The sequence below is a fragment of the Macaca thibetana genome, chromosome 7 (genome assembly GCF_024542745.1).
Source record: "Macaca thibetana thibetana isolate TM-01 chromosome 7, ASM2454274v1, whole genome shotgun sequence".
Lineage (NCBI taxonomy): Eukaryota > Metazoa > Chordata > Mammalia > Primates > Cercopithecidae > Macaca > Macaca thibetana.
In genome coordinates this window covers 156601312-156626463 of record NC_065584.1, presented here as the reverse complement: position 1 = coordinate 156626463, position 25152 = coordinate 156601312, and the positions used below count along the sequence as shown (strand labels likewise).

General features: G+C 36.6%; 1 protein-coding gene across 13 annotated transcripts in view; it reads left to right on the top strand.

Annotated features, from left to right (window-relative positions):
- The window catches only part of MYO9A (myosin IXA), a 307192-nt gene that overhangs the window by 186942 nt on the left and 95098 nt on the right, over positions 1-25152 (top strand). For all 13 annotated transcript variants that reach the window (XM_050796252.1, XM_050796251.1, XM_050796254.1 and 10 more), the window contains one exon: positions 16053-16175. In XM_050796252.1, coding sequence (XP_050652209.1) covers positions 16053-16175 — 123 coding nt within the window. The remainder of the gene's footprint in view (positions 1-16052; positions 16176-25152) is intronic.

Genomic DNA, 25152 nt, shown 5'->3' with positions numbered 1-25152 from the left:
CTTTTGTAGCTATTGTTTGAGGATTGGGCTCCTCTCTAGTCTGTATCTGGTAGCCACAGGCAAACAAACAGTAGACCCCTGGGATACTGACTGAGTTCCAGCGTTTCCTGAGTTTTTTCATCTGACTTGCTCCAGCAATAAAGCTAGAGCAGATTGTCTCTATAGATTATCCCTGGAAGGAGTTTATTCATGGATTGATCACAACTGCCACAGCTCCCTCCCAAGGGATGGCCTCCTTAACCATATAGTTCTGGGAATAGTTCTGGGAATTGATGGGACACTGAATTTCTGAGTCTCTAGACCAGTGAAAACAAATAAATGGGCCCACTTTCTTCCCCCAAGATGAGATAATGCAGTCTGATCTAAAATGTAGGCGTTTGCTAGAATTCCTCTCTCCAGCGTAGTGCAGAGAGAATCCTACTTTCAGCTTCACCCTGAGGATAGAAGGAACTGGAACACACTTTTAACACTTCAACCTTTTTAGCTGTGTCTAGAGGGAATGACTTCTCTCTTACATGTTTTGAGGTACTGACAGAACTTGGCACATCCTAATTTCCTGGAGGCAACAAAAAACAAAGGCAGCAGTTTGGACAAACACAAAGGTTTGAGAGTTACCTTAGAATTTCTGGCCAGACTGACTGGTTAGGTCCTTCTACATGAAACGGGACTGGGAGAAGCTATTAGGTTATCTAATGTGCAGAAAACACAGAGGGTAAAGGCAAATGAAGAAATGGGGAAGGGTGTTCCAAATAGAGAAACAAGATAAATTCAAAAAGTACCAGAAGGAGAAGAAAGAAAAAGTGAGATAAAACAGTTTCAAAGATGTAAAGGCAGAAAGCTGCTCAAGTCTGGGGAAATAGAACTCCAGATCTAGAAAATTCAAAGGACACCAAATACTATCAATCCAAAGAGATCCATATTAAGGTACGTTATAATCAATTTGTCAAAAGTTAAAGACAGAGTATTTTTTAAAGAGCAACAATGAAAAAGCAACATGTTAAGTACAAGGGTCCCCCACAAGACTATCATCAGATTTTTCATGAGAAACCTTGCATGCCAGAGGTAGTGGGATTCAAAATCCTCTGAGAAAAAAGACCTGCCAACCATAGTACTATGCCCAGCAATTTTGTCTTTCAAAAATGAAAAGGAGAGATAACAACTTTCTCAGACAAACAATGGCTAAGGGAATTCAGCACTGCTAGACCTGACTTACAGGAAAGTAGAACTCTATTTTCTTGAACTTCTTTCTTGAGAGTTCTCTAAACAAAGTTCTTCAAGCTAAAGGACAGTGGTACCATGAGAATATGAAAGCAGAAAACTCACTGATAAAAGTAAGTACACTATCTAATTTAAACATTCTAATTATGTAATGCCAGTGTGTAAATCAATGATATCTCTAGTGTAAAGGTTGAAATACAAAACTGTTGAAACAATGGCAGCTACAAAAGTTTGTGAAGGGACACAAATTATAAAAAGATATAAAATGTAACATCAAAGAGATAAAACATGAAGGATGAGTAAAAGTGTAGGATTTATGCGTGCAATGAAAGTTTAGTTTTTATAAGCATAAAATAGCCAGTTGTAAGTATATGACTGGCTTTTATGTAAGCCTCAAGGTGACCACCTTTAATGGATACACAAAAGATAAAAGGATGGAAGTCGTACCACTATAGAAAACCATCAAACCACAAGGGAAGACAGCAGTAGTGGAAGAAAGGCTCTACAAAACGATAAAATAACAAACAAAGTGGCACTAGTAAATCTTTACCTATCAATAACTGGTTTGAATGTAAATGGATTAAATTCTCCAATTAAAAGACACAGAGTGCCTGAATGCCTTAAAAGAAGAGAGACTCATCTATATGCTACCTGCAAGAGACTCACTTTAGCTTTAACAGTGTACAGAGAATGAACATTAAGGGATGGGAAAAAATAGCCCATGCAAATAAAACCTGAAGAGACAGCAGCACTATCCTTATAACAGACAAAATAAAGTCAAAAACTGTAGATGAGATAAAGAAGGTCAATATATAATGATAAAAAGGGGTCTGGTCATCAAAAGGATGTAACAATTTTAAATATATATGCACCCAACATTGTAGCATCTAAATGTATAAAGCAAACATGGAGACTTCTGAAGAGAGAGATAAACTACAATACAGTAATCCTAGGGGATTTCAGTACCCCACTTTCAACAATGAACAGACCATCCACACCAAAAATCAATAAGGAAACAGTGGATTTGAAGAAAACATTGGACCAAATGCATTTAATAGACATATACAGAACATTTCAATCAACAGCAGCAGAATACAAATTCATCTGAAGCGCACATAGGACATTCTTCAGGAGATTATAGGCGTGAGCCACCATGCCTGGCCAGTAATAAAAATTCTTTCATAAAAGAATAGTCTAGGACCAGATAGTTTCACGATGCAAGACTACCAAATATTTAAAGAAAAATGAGTACTAGTCTTTCTCAAACTCTTTCAAAAAATTGAACTGGAGAGAATACCTGAAACTCATTTTACAAGGCCAGCATTACCCTGATAGCAAAGCGATACGAAAATACTACAAGAAAATTAGTTCAGCTACTATGGAGAAGTTTGGAGATTTTGCAAAGAACTAAGAGTTGAACTCCCATTCAACCCAGCAGTCCCATGACTGGGTGCATGCCCAAAGGAAAATAAATTGTTCTACCAAAAAGACACATGCACCTGTACGTTCATTCACAGTAGCAAAGACTACTGTGAATAGTGCAGATATCCTCATCAAAATGCCATTACACCATATTCAATACAACATTTGAAAGGATCATTTACCATGATCAGTTGGGATTTATTCTTGGGATACAAGAATGGTTCAACATATGCAAATCAAGAAATGTGATTTATCATATTAACACAATGAATAGCAAAAACCATACTATCATCTCAACACATGCAGATAAAGAATTTGACAAAATTCAGCCTTTCATGATAAAAGCTCAACAAATTAGATGTAGAAGGACTGTTCCTCAATATAATTAGTCAATATGTGACAAGCCCACAGCTGCCATTATACTCATTGGTGAAAAGTTGAAAGCTTTTCTGTTAGGATCAGGAACAAGAAAAGGATGCCCACTGTCACCGCTTCTGTTACACTTCAATTCAGTGTATTACTGGAATTGTTAGCCACAGAAATTAGATGATAAAAAGAAATGAAAAGCATACAGATTTAAAAGGAAGAAGTGATACTGTGTATTACTGGAATTGTTAGCCACAGAAATTAGATGATAAAAAGAAATAAAAAGCATACAGATTTAAAAGGAAGAAGTGATACTGTGGTTGTCAACAGCATAACGTTGTATAGAAAATCCTCAAGACCCCACTAAAAAGCTGTTAGAACTGATACATAAATTCTGGAATGTGCTTCAGTAATGTTTCAGGATACAAAGTCAACATACAAAAATCAGCAGTGTGTCTTGCTTTTTTTTTTTTTTTTTTTTTTTTAATAGAGACAGGATATCACTCTGCCACTCAGGCTGAAGTGCAGGGGCATGATCGTAGCTCACTGTACCTTGAACTCATGCGTTCAAGCAATCCTTCCACCTCGGCCTCCTCAGTAGCTAGGACTGCAGGTGCACACTACCACATCTGGCTATTAAATTTTTTTTTTGGTAGAGTCTTCTTTCTCTGTGTTGCCCAGGCTGGTCTTGAAGTCTTAGCCTCAGATGATTTTCCTGCTTTGGCCTCCTAAAGTACTAGAGTTATAGTCATGTGCCACTGCAGCCAGCCTAAAAATCAGTAGCATTTTATAAACTAAAAATGAACTATCTGAAAAAGAAATTAAGGAAACCATCCCATTTACAATAGCATCAAAAATATAAACTATTTTATAGTAAACTTAACCAAAGATGTTAAAAATTAGTATACAAAAAATCATAAAACATTGATGAAATCAATGACAACGCAAATAAACAAATGATGTCCTGTGTTAGTGGATTGGAAAAATTAATATTGTTAAAATCTCCATATTGCCCAAAGTGATTCACTGATTCAGTGCAATCCCTATCACATTCCATTTTCATTTTTCACAGAAATAAAAAAAAATCCTGAAATTCGTATGAATATACAAAAGACCCCAAATAGCCAAAGCAATCTTGAACAAAAAGAACAAAGCTACACTACCCGATTTAAAAATATATTAGAAAGATATTATAATCAAAACAGCATGGAGCTGGCAGAAGAAAATATACATTAACCAATGGAAAAGTATTAAAAGCTCAGAAGTAAACCCATACATTTATGGTCCGTTGACTTTAAACAAAGGTGCCAAGTATACACAATGAGTAAAGTACAGTCTCTTCAATAAATGATGTTGGGAAAACTGGATATTCACATGTAGAAGAATGGAATTGGAACCATATCTCACCCCATGTAAAAAATCCAACTCAAGTGGGTTAAAGACTTAAATATAAGACCTGAAACTGTTAAACTTGAATGCAGATTTGAACTGTGCAGGTCCACTTACACATGGGTTTTAAAACATAAATACAGTCATACATATCAGTGGGATCTACATCTGCAACCAAATGTGGATCAAAAATATGGTATTTGTGAGATACAAGATCCACCCTTATGGAGGACCAACTTTTTGTAGCTATGGGTTCTGCAGGGCCGGCCATCGGACTTGAGTATGTACAGATTTTGTTTTCTCAGCGTGGTTCTGGAACCAATCCCCATGGATACTGAGGGACAACTGTAGAATAAAACATAGGGGGAAAACTCTATGACACTGTTTTGGACATTGATTTCTTGACTCTGACCCCCAAAACACAGATAACAAAAGCAGTAATAGACAAATGCATCAAACTCGAAAGCTTCTGCACAGCAAAGGAACTAATCAACAGAATGATAAGACAAACTATAAATGGGAGAAAATATTTGCAGACTATGCATCTGTCAGTGGGTTCATGTCCAGAATATATAAGGAGTCCAAACAACTTAATAGCAAAAAAGCAAATAATTTGATTTAAAAATGGGCAAAAGACTTAAATAGACATTTTGCCAAAGAAATGTCTTAGGGCCTGAGGATCAGCCTGCTCAGCAGCCCCACCCCTGACAATGCAGCTCCTGTGATAATCAGATTTGTGCCCTCCCTGAGGGCCTGAGGATGGGCCCACTTGGTTGCCCCACTCTTGCCAGCACCACCCCCATGAAGAATGGATTTGTACTCTTACCACAGGTCCTGAGGACCAGCCCACCCAGCATCCCCACCCCTGATGACACTGTCCCTACAACTGGCTGAACTGGTGCTTTTTATGTGTGCCGTCCAGAGCCAATGGACTGGTGTGTATCCGATGATGCAACCTACAGAACCACCACGCTTTGTATGTGTACCCTGCAGGCTCTGAGGGCCAGGCTGTCTGGTAGTTCTGCTCTGCTCCTGGTGACACTGCCTTTTCATTTGCTTGAACAACCATGCTTTGGACATAAACCCTTGGCATCAAGATTGCTTGCGTGGTGGCTTTACCCACAGCCACACTGTCACCCAGGCTGGAGTACAGTGGTGCGATCTTAGCTCACTGCAGCGTCTACCTCCCAAGCTCAATCAGTTCTCCTGCCTTAGCCTCCCAAGTAGCTGGAAATACAGGCATGCACCACCATGCCCAGCTAATTTTTCTATTTTTGGTAGACAAGATCTCACTATGTTGCCTAGGCTTGTCTCGAACTTCTGACCTCAAGCAGTTTTTCTGCCTTGGCCTCCCAAAGTGCTGGGGTTAAAGGCATGAACCACTGTGTCTGGCCCACTGCACTTTAAAACAAACAAACAAAAATATGCAGGGTCTCATTATGTTGCCCAGACTGGACTTGAACTCCTCGGTTCAAGTGATCCTCCAGCCTCAGCCTCCCAAATTGCTGGGATTACAGGCATATACCACGTGCATGGCTTGGAACTGTCACTCATGCCTTGTTCATGCCCCCCAGGACCAGAGGACTGGCTTGCTTGGTGGCACCAACATAGTACTGGAATAGCACACCAACTTTGTAAACACCCATAGCCTAAGTCACTGAGACAGTAACATCGGATGTTGACTACAGCTAAAGAAATTACACAGAGACTACACTGCTGCACCTACCTAGAACCAAAGCCAAAGCACCCTACCCAATTACCACCCTAGGATCCATCTACAGGAAAATGTCTTCTATGAAAGTTACCCGATAAAATTGGAAGAGGCAACTGTTTCACCAAATGGCACAGGTCAATACAGGGACCCAAGAAATATGATAAGATAACTACCAGATAAAAATATGCAAAAGAATAAAACTCACTGGTAGAAGTAAATTCAGAATCAAATTTAGAACCAGTAGAGGCAATTTCACTTTCAAACTCAGAATATATTATTAATGTAATGGTGGCATATAGTCTTTTAAATATCTAGTATGAAGGTTGTAACTCAAAATGGTCAGTGATGTCTATAGCTCAATTAGATGTTGAGTAACACATTATTTTAAAAAGATGTAAATTAAGGCAGCAAGTTATAAATTGTGGAGGGATGGGGATAAAAGTCTAGCGTATTTGTATGCAAAGTTATTATCTGTTTAAAATAGTCCATTATAAATATAAGATTTTAAAATGTAAGCCCCATAGTAACCTGAAAGAACAAAACGACAGCAGATACATAAATAAGAAAGAGAAAAGAATTAAAGCTTAACACTCCAGAAAACCACCAAAGCAGACAGATAAATAGTAAGAGAGGAAGAAAGGTAAAAATATATATATACACAAAACAACTAGAATACAATTAACAAAATGGCAGGAGTAAGTCCTCACCTATCAATAATGACCTTGAATGTAAATGCATTAAATTCTCCAATTAAAAGATACAGACTAGTGGAATGAATAAATAAACAAGACCCAACTATATGATGCATTCAAAAAAATCACTTTACCTGTAAAGACTCATAGAATGAAAGTGAAGGAATGGGAAATGATATTATACACAAAAGAAACCAAAAGAGAGCGTGAGTAGCTGTAGTTATGTCAGATAAAATAGACTTCAAATCAAAAACTGTAAAATGAGACAAGCAGGCCATTATATAATGATAAAGGGGTCAATTCAACAAGAGGCTATAGCAATTGTAAATACATATGCAACCAACACCCAAGCACCCACAAATATGTGGAGGAAATATTATTAACCCTAAAGGGAGAGAGAGATAGCAATACTGTAATTATAGGGGACATCAACACTCCACTTTCAGCAATGAATAGAACAGCCAGACAGAAAATCAGTGAAGAATGATAGTTAAACTGCACTCTAGATAAATGAACCTAACAGACATTTATAAAACATTCTGCCCAGCAGTTGTAGAATACACATTGTTTTCGGAGACTGAGTTTCGCTCTTGTCACCCAGACTGGAGTGCAGTGACATGATCTTGGCTCCCTGCAATCTCCACCTCCCAAGTTCAAGTGATTCTCCTGCCTCAGCCTCCCAAGTAGCTGGGATTACAGGCATGTGTCACCACGCCTGGCTAATTTTTTGTATTTAGTAGAAACGGGGTTTCACCATGTTGGTCAGGCTGGTCACGAATTCCTGACCTCAGGTGATCCACCCACCTTGGCCTCCCAAAGTGCTGGGATTACAGGCATGAGTCACCATGCTTGGCCAACATTTTTTTCATTAGCACATGAAACTGTCTTCAAGATATATCATGTGTTGGGCCACAAAACAAGTCTCAGTAAGTTAAAAAATTTCAAATTGGGAGCCGGGCGCAGTGGCTCACACCTGTAATCCCAGCACTTTGGGAGGCCGAGGCGGGCAGATCACGAGGTCAGGAGATCGAGACCGTCCTGGCTAACACGGTGAAACCCCGTCTCTACTAAAAATACAAAAAAATTAGCCAGACGTGGTGGCAGGCGCCTGTATTCCCAGCTACTCAGGAGGCTGAGGCAGGAGAATGGCATGACCCGGGAGGCGGAGCTTGCAGTGAGCCGTGATCACACCACTGGGATCCAGCCTGGGTGACAGAGTGAGACTCTGTCTCAAAATAATAACAATAATAATAATAATAATAAAAGAAATTTCAAATTGGGGAGTATCTTTTGTGACCATAAGGGATTAAACTAGAAATCAGTAATAGAAGGTTTTTTAGAAACTGTATACAAATAGTTTTTGAACAACATGCTTCTGAACTACAAATGAGTCAAAGGAGATACTAAAAAGGAAATTTTGAAAAATTTAAACAAATGAGAATGCAGCCCGGCGTGGTGGCTCACGCCTGTAATCCCAGCACTTTGGGAGGCCGAGGCGGGCGGATCACAAGGTCAGGAGATCGAGACCATGGTGAAACCCCGTTTCTACTAAAAATACAAAAAATTAGCCGGGCGCGGTGGCGGGCGCCTGTAGTCCTAGCTACTCGGGAGGCTGAGGCAGGAGAATGGCGTGAACCCGGGAGCGGAGCTTGCAGTGAGCCGAGATTGCGCCACTGCACTCCAGCCTGGGCGACAGAGCGAGACTCTGTCTCAAAAAAAAAAAAAAAACAAATGAGAATGCAAATGCAATGTACCAAAACCTGTGGTCTACAACAAAAGCAGTTCTAATGGGGAAGTTTATAGCAATAATTGTCTACGTCAGTAAATGAGAAAGATCTCCAGTAAACCACTAATAACATTATTCCTCAAGGAACTAGGAAAAATGAGAACAAAATAAACCTTAAGTTAATAGAAGAAAATAAATGATAAAGCTCATAGCAGAAATAAGTGAAATAGAGACTTAAAAAATATAAAACATTAATTAAGAGTTAGTGTTTTGAAACGATAAAAATTGGACAAATTTCTAGCTAGACAAAATTTTAAAAGGGGAAGATTCAAATTGAGAGATGTGAAAAGGTGACATTATGACTGATATTACAGAAATATAAGGGATCATAAGAGCCTGTTACTAACAACTATAAGGCAACTATTTGGAAAACCTAGAAGAAATGGGTAAATTCCTAGTCACATACAATCTACCAAAATTGAATCATGAAGAAATAGAAAATCTGACGAAACTGGTAACGACTATGAGTTCAAATCAGTAATAAAGTTTCCCATCAAAGAAAAGTCTAGTACCTGACAGCTTCACTGCTCAGTTCTACCAAACATTTGAAGAAGAGTGAATCTCAGTCCTTTTAAAATTATTTCAGAAAAATGGAGAGGAGAGAATTCTTCCCAACTTATTTTCAAGCACTTGATAAGAAAACCAGACAAGAACACAACAAAAAAGGAAATTATAGGACAATGTCTCTGATTGAACATGGATGCATAAATCCTCATGGAATTAAGAAACCAAATTCAAAAGCACATTAAAAAGATAATTTATCATGACTAAATGGGATTCATCCCAGGGATGCAAGAATGGTTTAACATATGCAAATCAGTGAATGTGATACATTACATTAACAGAATTAAGGGAAAAATTATACAGTTATTTCAATAGAAACAGATAAAGCATCTGACAATTCAACACTCATTCATGATAAAAACTCTCATGATATAGACAGAACGAATGTACCTCAACACAGTAAAGACCACACAACAGACTCACAGAGAACATAGTAAACAAGGAAAAATGGAAAGCTTTTCTTCTATGATCCAGAATAAGACAAGGATTCCCACTTTCACCACTTTCTCTATTCAACATAATACTGGAAGTCCTAGCCAGAGCAAGTAAGCAAGAGAAAGAAATAAAGGGCATACAAATTGGAAAGGAGGAAGACACTAACTTAATTATCTAATGTTAAGTACATTAGTAATTATCAATTATATAGTGCTTGATATTTATACATATTTGTTCCCCAGGAATTAAAAACTGGCTACTTAATGAATGCTAATTAGAATTAAAGTGTCATATTGTTTTTAAATAAAAAGTTTCTTTTAACCATAACAAGAACAAAAAGACAAACTCATAGCAGTATATAGTAGAGTTATGGTTCCCAAAGCTTTGGGGTGTAGAAGTGGAATGGGAAAGCAACAACACTGGTCAAAGGATAATGTTTCAGGTAGACAGGTTCTAGTGATCTTTTGCGTTGCAGGTTGAATATGGTTCATAATAATGTATTATATATTTCAAAGTTGCTGTGCAAGTAAATTTCAGGTGATCTCACCACAAAGAAATAAGTATGTGAGATATTTTATTTAGCCTGATTTAATCACTACTCAATGTATGCATGTATCATAGTATCACATTGTGCCCCATAAATATATAAAATTATTATTTGTCATTTTAAAAAAGATGAAAAACCAAAAATATACAGTGACCTAAAGTAGATTAAAGATTGCCAGATGCCAGGTGCGGTGGTTGACGTCCGTAATCCCAGCACTTTGGGAGGCCAAGGTGGGCGGATTTGCCTGAGCTCAGGAGTTCAAGACCAGCCTGGGCAACACGGTGAAACCCCGTCTCTACTAAAAATACAGAAAATTACCTGGGCATGGTGGCGAGTGCCTGTAGTCCCAACTACTCAGGAGGCTGAGTTGCTTGAACCCGGGAAACAGAGGTTGCAGTGACCAAGTTTGCGCCACTGCACTACAGCCTGGGCGACAGAGTGAGACTCCACTCTCAAAAAACAAAAAGATTTCCAGGAAGCAGCATGCAGTGTTTAGGGAAAAGAGAGGAGTTGCAAAGTGGGAGAAGGAACAAAGAAAGCATTAGGGGCTATAGATATGTTCATTATCTTGATTGTGGTGATGGCTCCATAGCTATATAAATATGTCATAATTTGTATACATTAAATACGTGCAGCTTATTTTGTTTCAGTAAAGCTATTGGAAAAAAGATCATTGAGGGAAAGGAATTTAGACTCATACTAACTTTTTGACCTTTTTACTTATTGAATATATATGTTTTAAACTTCTTACTACTTTTAATTCATTTTAACTTTTTATTTAAAATATCTTCTGTTTACACAGTCTATGCTAGATAAGATATATCCCTATCCTGAGGAATTTTTTGAGTATGTGGTAGGAGACCAAATATCCTCAACTCACTAATTTCATCCCAGACTAAGTTCTCTATTTAAGAAGTAGGGATGAGTTAGGTAGGGATGGAGTGTGGATGGGTGGAAGTAGTGGGTGGAAGAGATGACATCTAGGTTGGGTTTTGCAGGATAAGTGAAAACAATCTGAGATCCTTGTTATTACAGGGAGCCTTTCCATCAAACCTGTTGACAGGGAGCCACAGTCAGCACTTAGTTTGTACAACTTTGTCTCTGAGATGACACACAGCTGTTCACTTTTGGATAACAAGTTAGCCTAGTTTGAATCAGACAAGCATCCACTTGAAATGCAGAAGCTGTTTTCATGAGCTCAAGTTCATCCTTCCACAAGATGATAGCTCTGTTTTGGTAGTACTTTCCCATTTTTCTTGTTAGAATTTATTCCCTCATAACTTGAAACTGTCACTTGTATTAGATCTACTTTTCTAACATCACCTATTTTTTTAATTACATTCTTTTAGTGACGGCTGCATAGCCCAGTTGTACATTTGTACTTTGATATCTTCCTTGTCTCAAAATTCATGCTCAAAGTAATTTTACTGTGTCGCTCCCCTAGTACATTTTTATAGTCACTTAGGCTCCAATCTTGAATTTATTATTTGTTTGAGACAAAGTCTCACTCTGTCACCTAGGCTGGAGTGGCACGATCTTGACTGACTGCCACCTCTGCCTCTTGGGTTCAAGCAGTTCTTGTGCCCCAGCCGCCCAAGTAGCTGGGATTACAGGCATGCACCACCATGCCTGGCTTTTTTTTTTTTTTTTTTTTTTTTTTTTTAACTAGAAACAGAGTTTTGCCATATTGACCTCACTGGTCTCCAACTCCTGGCCTCAAGTGATCTGCTTGCCTCGGCCTTCCAAAGTGCTGGGATTACAGGTGCGAGCCACTGTGCCCAGCCTTGAAGTTAATTTTATTACCCATTTTAGTCCTTTTTAATAACATGAGAAATACCTTAGTTTGTTTGGGCTGCTATGATAAAATGTTTTAGATTGGTTAATTTATAAACGAAAGAAATATATTACAGCGCAAGAGGCAGGGAAGTTCAAAATCAAGTTTTCAGAGTTGATGTCTAGTGATGGTCCATTCCTCATGGAATGATACCTTCTATGTGTTTTAACATGGCAGCTCTTTTGGGCCTCTTCTATCAAGGTACTAATACCACTACCCAGCTACTTCCCAAGGGCCCCTCTCCTTTGCCTCCTAGTACTATCACACCAGGATTAGGTTTCAATATATGAATTTTGGGAGACTCAAGCATTTAGACTATAATCAAGCAATATCTTATTAATCTTGTTGTCTACAGCACCTTGCACAGCAAGTGTAGATAATTGTTGAAAAAAATAATAAACTGGTTAACTAAGCTTAATAAACTCAACCATAATGATGGAATTAAGAAAGGAAAGAAGTAGACAAGGAACTGAAGCCCTAAGAAAGGAAATAACTCTGTATCCCTTTACCTCTAGATTTATGGTCATATTTTATCTTTTTTCATAAACCTTATGCGCGATCGAATTATTTTTTAATGTCCCAATAGCCTGAACTTGAATGCAATGTATCCCTAGCACTTACAACAGAGCCTGACCTTTAGTAATGACTCTGAACATTTGTTGATTGACCAGGTTATTGTTAGGTATATAGGAAGAAGTCTTATCTCCACTTGATAGGGAAAGCATTGCTCAAAGTTCGTTAGTTGCTAGCTTTTTTTTTTTTTTTTTTTTTTTTTTGAGATGGATTTTCATTCTCTCGCCCTGGCTGGAGTGCAGTATTGCGATCTCAGCTCCTTTCAACCTCTGCCTCCCAGGTTCAAGCGATTCTCCTGTCTCAGCCTCCCAAGTAGCTGGGATTACAGGCGCCTGTCACCATGCCTGGCTAATTTTTGTATTTTTAGTAGAGATGATGTTTCGCCATGTTGGCCAGGCTGGTCCCAAACTCCTGACCTCAGGTGATCCACTGTCCTCGGCCTCCTCACGCCTGGGATTACAGGCGTGAGCCACCACACCTGGCCAGTTACTAGGTATTTAATTTATTCAAACTAATATTTATTGAATCCTACTCTGAACCAGACACTATTTTAGAAATTGAGGGTACAGGGATGAACGGTACAGTCAGAATTCTCTGGGAGGTTATCTTTTATTTATTTTTTATTTTTTGAGACAGTGTCTCGCTCTGTCACCCAGGCTGGAGTGCAGTGGCGCAATCCCGGTTCACTGCAGCCTCTGGCCCTGAGCTCAAGCAATCCTCCCATATCTCCACCTCCCGAATAGCTAGGACCGCAGGCACTCGCCACCACCTGGCTAATTTTTGTACTTTAAGTAGGGAAGAGACCTTGCCATGTTGCCCAGGCTGGTCTGCAACTCCTGAGCTCAGGTGATCTGCCTGCCTTGACTGTGCTGGGATTACAGGCCTGAACCACAGTGCCTGGCACTCCAGGAGGTTATTTTTTAGAGAAGAAGAAGACAATATACAAATTAACAAATAAATGAAAAAATAATTTAGATGATATTATATGCAGTGTTGAAAATTAAGTGACATGTAATTGACATAGAAGTGGGCTATTTTTTTCAGTATTTAAGCAAGAACTTTCTGAGAAAGTTACATTTAAAGTACAAATTCAGTGCCAAGTAGAACCAAGTCTTGTGAAGGCCTGGCAATAGAGTATTTCAAGCAAATGAAAAAAATTGGAATGACTCTGAGGCAGAAATGAATGTCATGTTTGGTTTTACAAACTTTTACAATGTACCTGACAGCAAAGATTTTTTAGTAGTTATTTTATTTTACATAGTCCCTCTGGTGTTTTTTTCATAGTGAAAAACAATTTAAACTCAAACTTTATTTCCAAGGTCTTTTTCTCAATAATATCTTAAAAGTGGAAGTGGGGGAATTATTTTAGGCTTCAATGCTAATTTGTTTTTACATAAGGGTAACCTATGAATTCTTCTAATTGATTCTTGACTAGTATGAAAAATTATTTTTCATGAGTATACATACAGTGAAGTTGTGATAATTCAAAAGTGCTAATAAAAGTAAAACAAAACTGTCTAATATTTAGCACAAATACCCTTTTTACATGTATGTTGTTTTACATGGCTTTTTTTTTTTTTTGATCAATAGTGTTTGCAAATATTTTCCCATGTCAGGAAATATAGATTTACAGTAACTTTATGAGCTGCTGAGTATTCAGTTGTGTAAATGAAGCATACTTTATATAAATAATTCTATATAATTGTGTATCTCTATAATTTTTCACTATTTTTGAAGTATATTATTATAAAAAACATAGATCTTTTTTGATAACTCCTTAGAATAAATATCTAGATTTGAAATTTCTCATCAGGAAAGTTATAATAATTTACATTCCTAAGAACAGTGGGTATATAGTGTATGTTTCCCCACCACCTCATGAATACTGACTCTTGTCAGTCTTTCTTGTATTTGCCAAACTGATGCAGAAAACCTTTTTTAAAAGAAATGACATTTTCCTTCAATACAGGTGAGATTGAATGGATTGTGATTTTGTTACTTGCCATTTGTACTTTGAGAATTGCCTCATCAGATCATCTGCCCTTTTTTTTATTGTGATATCTATTTAAGAATTTTTACAAGTTTTTTTTACATACAGATAATAAACCTTTTCATTTGTAGGAAATAACATTTCCTTAATTCAGGTTGTTTACATGTGTGTTGTACTTCTTTCAGTTTGCATGGTTTTGTTTTTTTAATGTTTGTATTGTCGAAATAAATACCTTTAGACTTGAAAATTTGTCATGTTTTTAACACAATCTTGTGTTTCTCATACATTGACTTTATAGTACTTTTTAAATAACATATAGTTTACATCTGTATAGATACATTCTTTCCATTTACAAACTCACTACGATAAATATTGTGTGGTTTAACTATCTTTACTTTGTATACTTTAGTTGCTTCATGTCTAACTCCTATTTTCCTAATTTATAGTATAGTACATCATGATGAGGCTTAATAGGGACTATGCTTTGTTTTTTTGTTTTGTTTTGTTTTTTTGACGGAGTCTCTCATTGTCGCTCTGGCTGGTGTGCAGTAGTGTGATCTTGGTTCGCTGCCACCTCTGCCTCCCGGGTTCAAGCAGTTCTCCTACCTCAGCCTCCCGAGTAACTGGGACACACGCCACCATGCCTGCCTAATTTTTCTATTTTTAGTAGAGATGGGGTTTCACTATGTTAGGCTGGTCTCGAACTCCTGACCTCATGATCCGCCCACCTCAGTCTCCCAAAGTGCTGGGTTTGCAGGCATGAGCCACCGTGCCCAGCCTATGCTTTGTTTTTGTGTATGTCCCTGGCACACCGACTGTCGCCCTGGTATTTAGTTGTTGTCTCTGTGAGTCAGGATTCAGTTTGAGATAACAATAATTACAGTAGATATTTTTAAGTAGAAAGGGAATTAAGTAGACACTTACAAAATCATTAGAAGTCACAGGTTAAAATAACATTTGCAGGAATGTCGCTAGATGTAATTAGAAAGCTAGGAAATCAGGAAGCTGTCAGTGCAGCTGCTACTTGCAGGTATATACTGCCTGTGGTGTAATTTAGCCATCTGACAGAAACAACTACAACTATTTGCTCCAGAGCTAAGCTGCATTTAGTATAGTTGTGATGACAACACAAATGTTCTGCACTCTGCCTCTGAGCATTCACAAAACTAGTGTCTGAAGGCTGGAACTACAGAAAAAAGGTACATAAAGTATGTGCATTTTTGCTAGCAGAAGCAGAACTAGTAGCCAGAGCCTCTTCCTCAGTTACACCTTCCCAGTTTCACATGTGGGCCTTTTACTGGTAAACTTAAACGATATCCAGAACTCTATGCAAGAGAGTTTGTGAAGTGTACTTTTCTTTTTAGAGAATAGAATGAATGTTGGATATCAGTCTTTCATATTCATCACAGTCATTTAAGATGGGAAATGATCATATAGATAGGAACTGATGAAAACTGGCTGAGAATTTTGGCTTATTGTTAGATTAATATATGTGAGCAATTTATTTTTTCTCTTCTTTCAGCACTTGCTAGAAGTAAATTCTTTAAAGCACCTGACAAGACTGACACTACAAGATCGCATTACCAAGTCTCTTCTTCATTTACACAAGAAGAAAAAACCTCCCAGCATCAGTGCCCAGTTTCAGGTTATTTCCTGTTTTGCTTAAAACAAATAAGAATCTGTATCTTTCAGATTGTCGTTGAAAGGTTAAAGTGATCTGCAGGTTACTCGAATAGGATTTTAATTTATGTGACTAAAAAGCCATATATTACTGATCATTTTGGAAAGAAGAACCAAAGATGAAAAAAAAAAGTCAGATGCCTTTGTTTTTCATCCACATATGTCTGGATAATGGCTATCTCAATATTTGTTATTTTCATTGTGAGGAGAAAGCAGAAAATTGATGTTATAAACAAATCTGCCTTTAAACCCTGCTGCTTAGATAATGTCACTGTTAGCCTAATGATGTATGTTTTTTTTTCCCTGCTTAAACCTCATGCTGCTACCATTGATAGTTAACTAAATGAGGCTGAAGGGCTTTTTTCTGTGTATTTATTTTACTTTTGTCTACATAGAAATCCAGTTCTTTTTGGGGGGGCTTTTAGGAATAAATATGATCATAGTTAACCAAATTTCTTCCAGAATAATTGTTTTCAGATTCCTTTTTAAATTGCCTCTTGCATTCTTCTCAAATCATCTATCTCCTAAGATCTTTTCATTTGGTAGATATTTATGAAAATAAGCAAAATATCTGGTAGATAACAATGCTTTGCATAATTTTACTCTATTTCATGTTTATATCACAGAAGCAATGCTCACTGTTGAATAAAAATTTCCTTATTCGTGATAGATGTATCTGTATATGTTAACACTTTTAAAAATGCTTCTTTTACAGCTAGGATGTTTGAACATAAATTATCTACTAATGTATCATTGTGTGATTTATAGGCACAGTTCTTCAAATTGTGGGCTAGAAATGTCATTTTATTTTAGGTAATTCTCACCATAGGCCTAAAGGAAAATTTGAATCTGTGAAGGCTGTTTGGTCACATGCTTTCTCTTTAAAAAAAAAAAAAAAGAAAAGAAAAAAAGCAAAATCAAGGAGCCGTATAACTCATATGTGCAAATAAGCTTAAAGGAAAGGGAATTGAGTATAATGAAATCACTGCCATGAATTTTAAAAATCCTTCTTAATAATCATATGGGTTAATGGCATTTGGTTGGGAAGAATGAGAAGATAGTGCTTAGGGACGTCTGTCTTTACCTTGCTGCTGTCCTCACAATCCAGACTTTGTAGATTAGAAATGCAAAGATTAATGGGTTATAGAAAAAAAATCATGTTGAGTGATATGTTTATTAATATACAACATAAATATGAGTCATAAGCAGACTTAATACAATGGTTAGTTTATTAGCATATTTCTCCCTGATTAGCAAATCCACATGGGAAGCCAAATTCTGATCAAAAGGTAATTTGGTGAGCTCAATGTCTGAAAAGGGAACATTAATCTCACGATTATGAAAGGTAGAATTATTAAGCTGTTAAGTGTCCTTTGTTTTGTTACCTTGGATCTTTTACAGATGCCATGTATACCGAAATCATTCTTTAACTTGAAGAATACCATATAGCTAGTACAATAAAAACTTAGTTATAATCACAATCCTATTGTGTCTTTTAAAATCCTTCCAAATTTACATATTCTTAATTTATATTCATGAATTATATTTAATTTTTAGAAGAAGAGTCCTCTTTAATATTTCTAATAGACCATTAAGTTATTAAAAAAGTAATGAGTTAATTTTTGATTATTTGGAAAATATAGATGAGCAAAAACAAGTGAAAGTCGTCTACCATCCATAGATAATGACCAATGTATAGTATGTTTTCCAGGCCCTTTGCCAAAAATTTACACATACGCATTTTCTAATAGGTGTTGTCTAAGTTTTTCTCCAATTGTTCTAGGATAATTACTATTATATTTATTATAAAGATGAGGAAACCAAGTAGCAGATGAGGAAATTGCAGGTGATCAAAATGGATGGCACCCAGCCGTCTTTGACTGTGCCCTTCCTTGAATGCTTATTTTCATGAAAATGATATCATAGAACTCACAAAGGATTAACTGATACAGAAATTGCCCTTCTGCTATAAACAACCAGAAATTGGACAAAAGATATTATGAGTCAGATATTTTCAGATATTAGACAGTAAGCATTACGGGGTTCCAATCTGTGAGAATAGGGGAAATAAATGAGGAAAGCCCCAGATTAACACCTAAAGATAATTTGCTACAGCTCAGGAAGAAGAAACCCAAACAAATGCCAGTGGTCTTGCTAACTGAAGAGATGGAGATAGAAAGGTAGAGGCAACTAGAATTTGTGAGGCAGAGTAAAGAGGAGAAGGACATTGTATGAAGAGAAAGAGCTAGACTGCTGAGGGGTCTCCTTGAGTCTCTGTGACTGACTACCGATCTCTGCATATATGGGTTAAAATTCCATGAGATTGGGGAAAGAATGATTATTCTAATCACCTGAATCCTGTAGACCTAACAATTTCTGGTATTTATACAGGATTAGAGGAGTAGTTCTGTTCTCATCAGCCAGAGTAAAACGACCTTTTATTACATGAGGCATTAGGTAGAATCCTCAGAAAGACATTGTTTTAGCAATGGGACCAACATAGTCCTAATGTAAAGACTGCTCTGGCCCTGCTCTCACAAAACTAAAAATCAAGTTTTAAAAGAATCAGACTGATCCTAAGTAACTTAACTACATGTTAAGAAGAATGTTTGTCACTCTTTAAAGGAATACAACAAAATCCAACAATGTAAAACACAGTGTCTAACATCCAATGAGAAATTACAAGGCAGAGAAAGAGTCAGGAAAAAAATAACCCATAACAAGGGGGGGGAAAAAGTCAGTATTTAGAGACAGACTTCAAAATGATGAAGACAATGTAAATAGTAAGTAAGAATGTCAAATTAGCTATAATGTATCTTTTAAATATGCCCAAAGATATAACAAAAAATATGAATATGATGAGAACAAAATAGATTCTTTATTTTGGAAGGTGGTGACAGAGTCTCTGGATGCTTCCTCAGGAGATAGAGTTGTTCTGTCCTCTCCTTTCTTTCACTGCCTGTTGGAACCAATAAGGGCCATTTGTATTATGAAAAAGAAAAAAATGAAGATATGAAAAAGACTAAAATAAAACTTTTAGAGATTAAATATGTAATATTTGACAATAAAAAAGAAACTAAATTGGATTAACATCTGTTAGTTCAGAAGTAGTAAATTTGAAGTCATAGTTTATTAAAGCCCAGAGAAAGCAACAAAGATGTAAAAAAACGAAAATAGCAATAACTTATGAAGCAATATGATGCAGTCTAACATAGGTGTAATTGGAATCTCAGGAGAGGAAAGGGAGGAGGGCACAGAAAAACATATTTGAAGAAATAATGACCAAAATATTTTCTGATTTGATGGGGGAAAAAAAAAAAAAACTGCAGAGATCAAAGAATCTCAGTAAACCACAATCAGAGCAAACAAAAACACACCAAGGCACATTATATCAAATTGCTAAAACCAGTTAAAAAGAGAGCATCTTAAACTTAGCCAGAGGGAGCAAAGAGACATTTTGTGTAACAAAGTGAAGATCATCAGAAACTATCAAAGCCATGAGACAAGAAAGTGATATCTTTAAAAGACCAAAAAGAGAAGAAAAGTCACCCTAGAATTCTATGCGTGGTGAAAGGTTAAGTAGAGACATTTTCAGACCAAAAAAGCTGAGATAATTTATTACCAGCAGATCTATAATATCAGAAATGTTAAATATGAAAGAAAAATGATGGGAAAACCACATGGAAATTTGAGTTTACACAAAACATGAATAGTGCCAGAATGATAGAAATGTAGGCTAATATTTTAAAAACACATTTTCTTGGACAGACGTGGTGGCTCAAACCTGTAATCCCAGCACTTTGGGAGGCTGAGGTGGGCGGATCACCCAAGGTCAGGAGTTCAAGACCAGCCTGGCCAACATGGCGAACCCCGTCTGTACTAAAAATACAAAAATTAGCTGGGCTTGGTGGTGTGTGCCTGTAAGCCCAGCTACTCAGGAGACTGGGACATGAAAATCACTTGAACTCGGGAGGTGGAGGTTGCAGTGAGCTGAGATTGCACCACTGCACTCCAGTCTAGGCGACAGAGCAAGACTCTGTCTCAAGAAAGAAAGAAGGAAAAAAAAAAATCCTTTTCTCTTTTTAAAATAATTGGCTATAGAAAACAAAAATAATAGTATATTGTGGGGTAGAAATAAAATGTATAATAAAAGTATCCCAAAACACGTAAAGTGGTACTAAGTGGAAATATACTGTTGTTAAGCTTTTACACTATACAGAACATGGTATCGTGTTATTTGAAGGTAGACTGTGATAAAGGTGCAAATCCTAGAAAAATCCTTTAAAAAAGAGTTAACAGTAAGGTAGTAGCAGAACTAAAATGGAACCATAAAATATACTCGATAAAAAAAGGAAAAAGAAAATTCAGACTGATAAATAGAAATAAGTAACAATATGGTAGACTGTAATGTATATTTTCTGTATTATTTCAGCCTTTTGGTAAATTACCACCTTCACTATACTCTAAAACATTCACTCTTGAGAGTTTGTCTTCTGCAGGCTAATGTTAGATTTTAATGAGTCAGTCCCTTTGACCACCAAACTTTCAAAGTAGGTAAAGCCTTAAGTTATGACTGGGATGCTATAACTTGATCATAAAGCAAAGAACTGTGCAGTGTTTATACATGGACCTGTATGTCAAAGTCTGGTCACTTCATAGCACTATGTCTCTACTTAGTAGTTTTTTAAAAGAAGTTGTGTGGCTTTCTCCTAATATAATCGGTCATACACGTTGTTGCTTGTTATAGCTACTAAAACTTACTGATAAAGCTGCTGCTCCTCTTCATACTCAGCTGCCTAGGGATCCACAGGTTGCTAGGAAATATATCTGCCATTGTATCAACAGTCAACATACTCTTTGCTTCAAGTAGGGGAAACTAAATTTTTCTCTTCCTAGGAGTCTTTCTAACTGTGGGTATAAGGAAGATGTAGGATACATTAAGCTTGTTTTTTTGTAAAAGTGTGAATTCCCTTGGAAAAGGCTGATTGGTTTGAAGAAATTAACCAGCTTTTAATTTATAGCTCTAAGAATTTAGTCATTAGTCAAATTAAACCCAAGCTGATATTCTCTGGACATATATGTGTATATAAAGTTTTCTAGAATAGCTACATATTACTTTTATAATAAGAGGAAAAGCCATCTAAAAAAGATTATATTTTTTTAAAAGATAGTTTATAGCAGCAGGAAGCAGATTGGTAGTTCCCTGGGGCTGTGACTCAAGTGGTTATTGACTGCAGATGGGCAGAAAGGAGTTTTTTGGGGGTGATAGAGGAGTTCTGAAACTGGACTGTAGTGATAGTGGCATAACTGTGTAAATTTACTAAAACTCATTGATTTGTGAACTACAATGTATATATTTTAATAGTATGTAGATTTTATTTCAATAAAACTGTTTAAACCAAAAAAGTCACCATTAAAAGAAGAAAAAGAGCAAGACTAAAAAAGGACTCATATATGTAGTATATGAAGGAACTATTAAAAGGAAGAAAACCTAATAGACAAATGGACAAAAGTCTCAAATAGGCAATTTATAAAACATGATATCCAGAAGGCCAATACACCTATGTAAAACCTGTTCAATATTATGATTCATGAGGGAAATGCCAATTAATACCACAAAGCAATGCTGTTACATACTCGCCAACATGGCTGAAATAAACTGATTATACAACATGTTGGCAAGATTGGGGAGCGTTCAGAACTCCTATATGGTACTGTTAAAATGTAGATTGATACAAGCATATTGGAAAACAGTTAATGGCCGGGCGCGGTGGCTCACACCTGTAATCCCAGCACTTTGGGAGGCCGAGGCGGGCGGATCACGAGGTCAGGAGATCGAGACCATCCTGGCTTACACGGTGAAACCCCGTCTCTACTAAAAATGCAAAAAATTAGCCGGGCGTGGCGGCAGGCGCCTGTAGTCCCAGCTACTCAGGAGGCTGAGGCAGGAGAATGGCGTGAACCTGGGAGGCGGAGCTTGCAGTGAGCCGAGATCACGCCCCTGCACTCCAGCCTGGGCGACTGAGCGAGACTCCATCTCAAAAAAAGAAAAAAAAAAAATTAAAAGACAAGTATGTTCATAGCAAAATTTTTCATAATAAACTGGAAACAACAAAATACTCATCTCTTAATGGATAGTTTAATGGTAGTAATGCCAAATAATGGATCACTAATATACAGCCCTGAAAATTTACAGAATATAATTGTATGCAACAAATACAAAATAGTACATGGTTTATTTTTCCATTCATATGAACTTTAATAGTAGGTTAAACTAACTTATCATCTTAAAAGTAAGAATAATAATTACCCTTGGTTGGGGTGTGGAAATATGAGTACATAGCTTATGTACAGTGACCTTGCTAAATTAAATGGGATGGGGCCCAAAGGGCTTCTGAGATTCTGATTTTATACATATATATATACACACACACACACACACGTTTAATTTGGGCTCTAGTTACAAGAACATCTTCCTTTTGTAAAAAGTCATAATCTACACTTATGATTTTAATATTTTATGTGTATTATTATTGTCATTATTTTGAGACAGCGTCTCATAAAATGTTGCCCAGGCTGTACTCCAACTTCTGGGCTTAAGCTATCCTCCCTCCTCAGCTTCACAAGTAGATGCTACAGGCATGTGACACGGTGCCAAGCCCTATGTGTATTATACTACAATAGCATTTGCAAGAATAATGAACACTGAAAAGTTTAAAAATTTGTATGTTGATGTAATAAATTTCACAACAGTAACAGAGGTCTATATATAGTTCTAAGACTTCTTTGTTTTATTTGAACTTGTGAAATGTCGACTCCTAAGTAGACTGTGACAAGTTAGGTTTGTATATTGTAATCCTTAGAGCAGCTACTAAAATGCAGTACAAAGATAGCTGAAAAGTAGATAAATTAATATGGAATATTGAGTATATTGAACAGAGGGGAGGGGCACCTCACCAAAGAAAGTACACAGATGGCAAATAAGCATATGAAAAGATGTTCCACATTATATGTTACTAGGGAATTGCAAATTAAAACAAAAATGAGATACCACAGCACAGCTATTGGAATGGCAAAAGTCCAAAGCAATGAGAACACCAAATGCTGGTGAGAATGTGGAGCAACAGGAACACTCATTCATTGCTGGTGGGAATGCCAAATGGTGCAGCCACTTTGGAAAACAGTTTGACAGTTTCTTATAAAACTGTATTTTTACCATATGATCCAGCAGTAACAACTTCTTGGTATTTACCTAAATGAACTGAAAACTTATGTCCACACAATAACCTGTACACGGATATTCATAGCAGCCTTATTCATAATTGGTAAAACTTGGAAACAGTCAAGACGTCCTGCAGTAGGTGAATGGATTAACAAACTATGGTACATTCAGACAATGGAGTATTATTCAACACTAAAAAGAAATGAGCTTTCAAGCCATGAAAAGGCTTAGAGGAACCTTAAATGCATATTACTGAGTAGAGGAAGCCAATATGGAAAGGTTACATACCATAAGATTCCAAATATATGACATTCTGGAAAAAGCAAAACTATGGAGACAGTAAAAAAGATCAGTAGTTGCCAGGATCTAGTTGGGGGAGGATGAGTAGGCAGAGCATAGAGGACTTTAGTCAGATTAATCTATATGATAATGCAATGGTGAATAAATGTCTATATATTTGTTTAAACCCATAGAATGTGCAACATAAAGAGTGAACCCTAATGCATATTATGGACTATAGTTAATAATCATGTGTCAGTATTGGTTCATCACATATAACACAGTAATGCAAGATGTTAATTATAGGGGAAATAGTGCATGTGAGGGTAAAGGGGCATGTGGGAATTCTCTGTATGTTCTGCTTATTTTTGCTGTGAACCTAAAACTGCTCCAAAAGTCTATTTTAAACAGGCAGGGAGTAAGAGGAGGAAGGGAGGAACAAATGAGAGAGGACAAACAGAAGGCCAGTAATAAAACTGGTAGCCCTAAATCCAGCCATACTAATTATTAACAATGTAAATGCTCTAAACAGTCCAATTAAGAAATGGATATTATCTGATTGGATAAAATAAGACCTAACTGTATGTTATCTACAAGAAACCTGTTTAAATACAATGATACTAAAGGGTTAAAAAATGAAAAAAATAAACCATGCAAACAAAAACCAAAAGAAAGCTATAGTGACTATAGTAGAGTCAGACAAAGTAGACTTCAGAACAGAGAAAACTACCAAGGATAAAGGGAGATAATTTCATAATGATAAAAGGTGCAATTTACAAAGTCTTACATGTGTATTCATCTAATAACGGAGCTCCCAAATATCTGAACCAAAAACTGATAGAATTAAAAGAAAAATGGACAGATCTGCAATTATGCTTGGAAACTTCAGCATACCTCTTGGTAATTGATAGGGTAAGTAGACAATTAGGAAGGACATGGAAGACTTGAATAGAATGATAAACCTACTTGACCTAACTGAAATTTATAGAACAGCCTAGCCAAGAATTGCAGAATATACATTCATTTTAAGTGCCCATGAAATACTTGCCAAGGTAGATCATAAACTAGGCCATAAAACCTTAATAAATTTGAGTTAAAATCATACAAAATGTTGTATTTGTAATAGAATTAAACCAGAAATCAAAGAAAAATATCAATCCCCAAATATTTAGAATATATAAAACAGACTTCTAAATAATACATTTTTTAGAGGAAGGAAAATTTTTAAATATTTTAAATAAAATGAAATATCAAAATTTGTGCAATGCAGCTAAAGCAGTGCTCCAAGGTTAATTTATAGCACTAAATACTTTTATTGAAAAAGGAGAAGTGTCTCAATTCAATAATCTAAATTTCTACCTTATAGACTATAAAAAGAATATATGAAACCCAGTGCAAGCAGAGAGAAGTAAATAATAAAGATAACAGCAGAATTCAATGA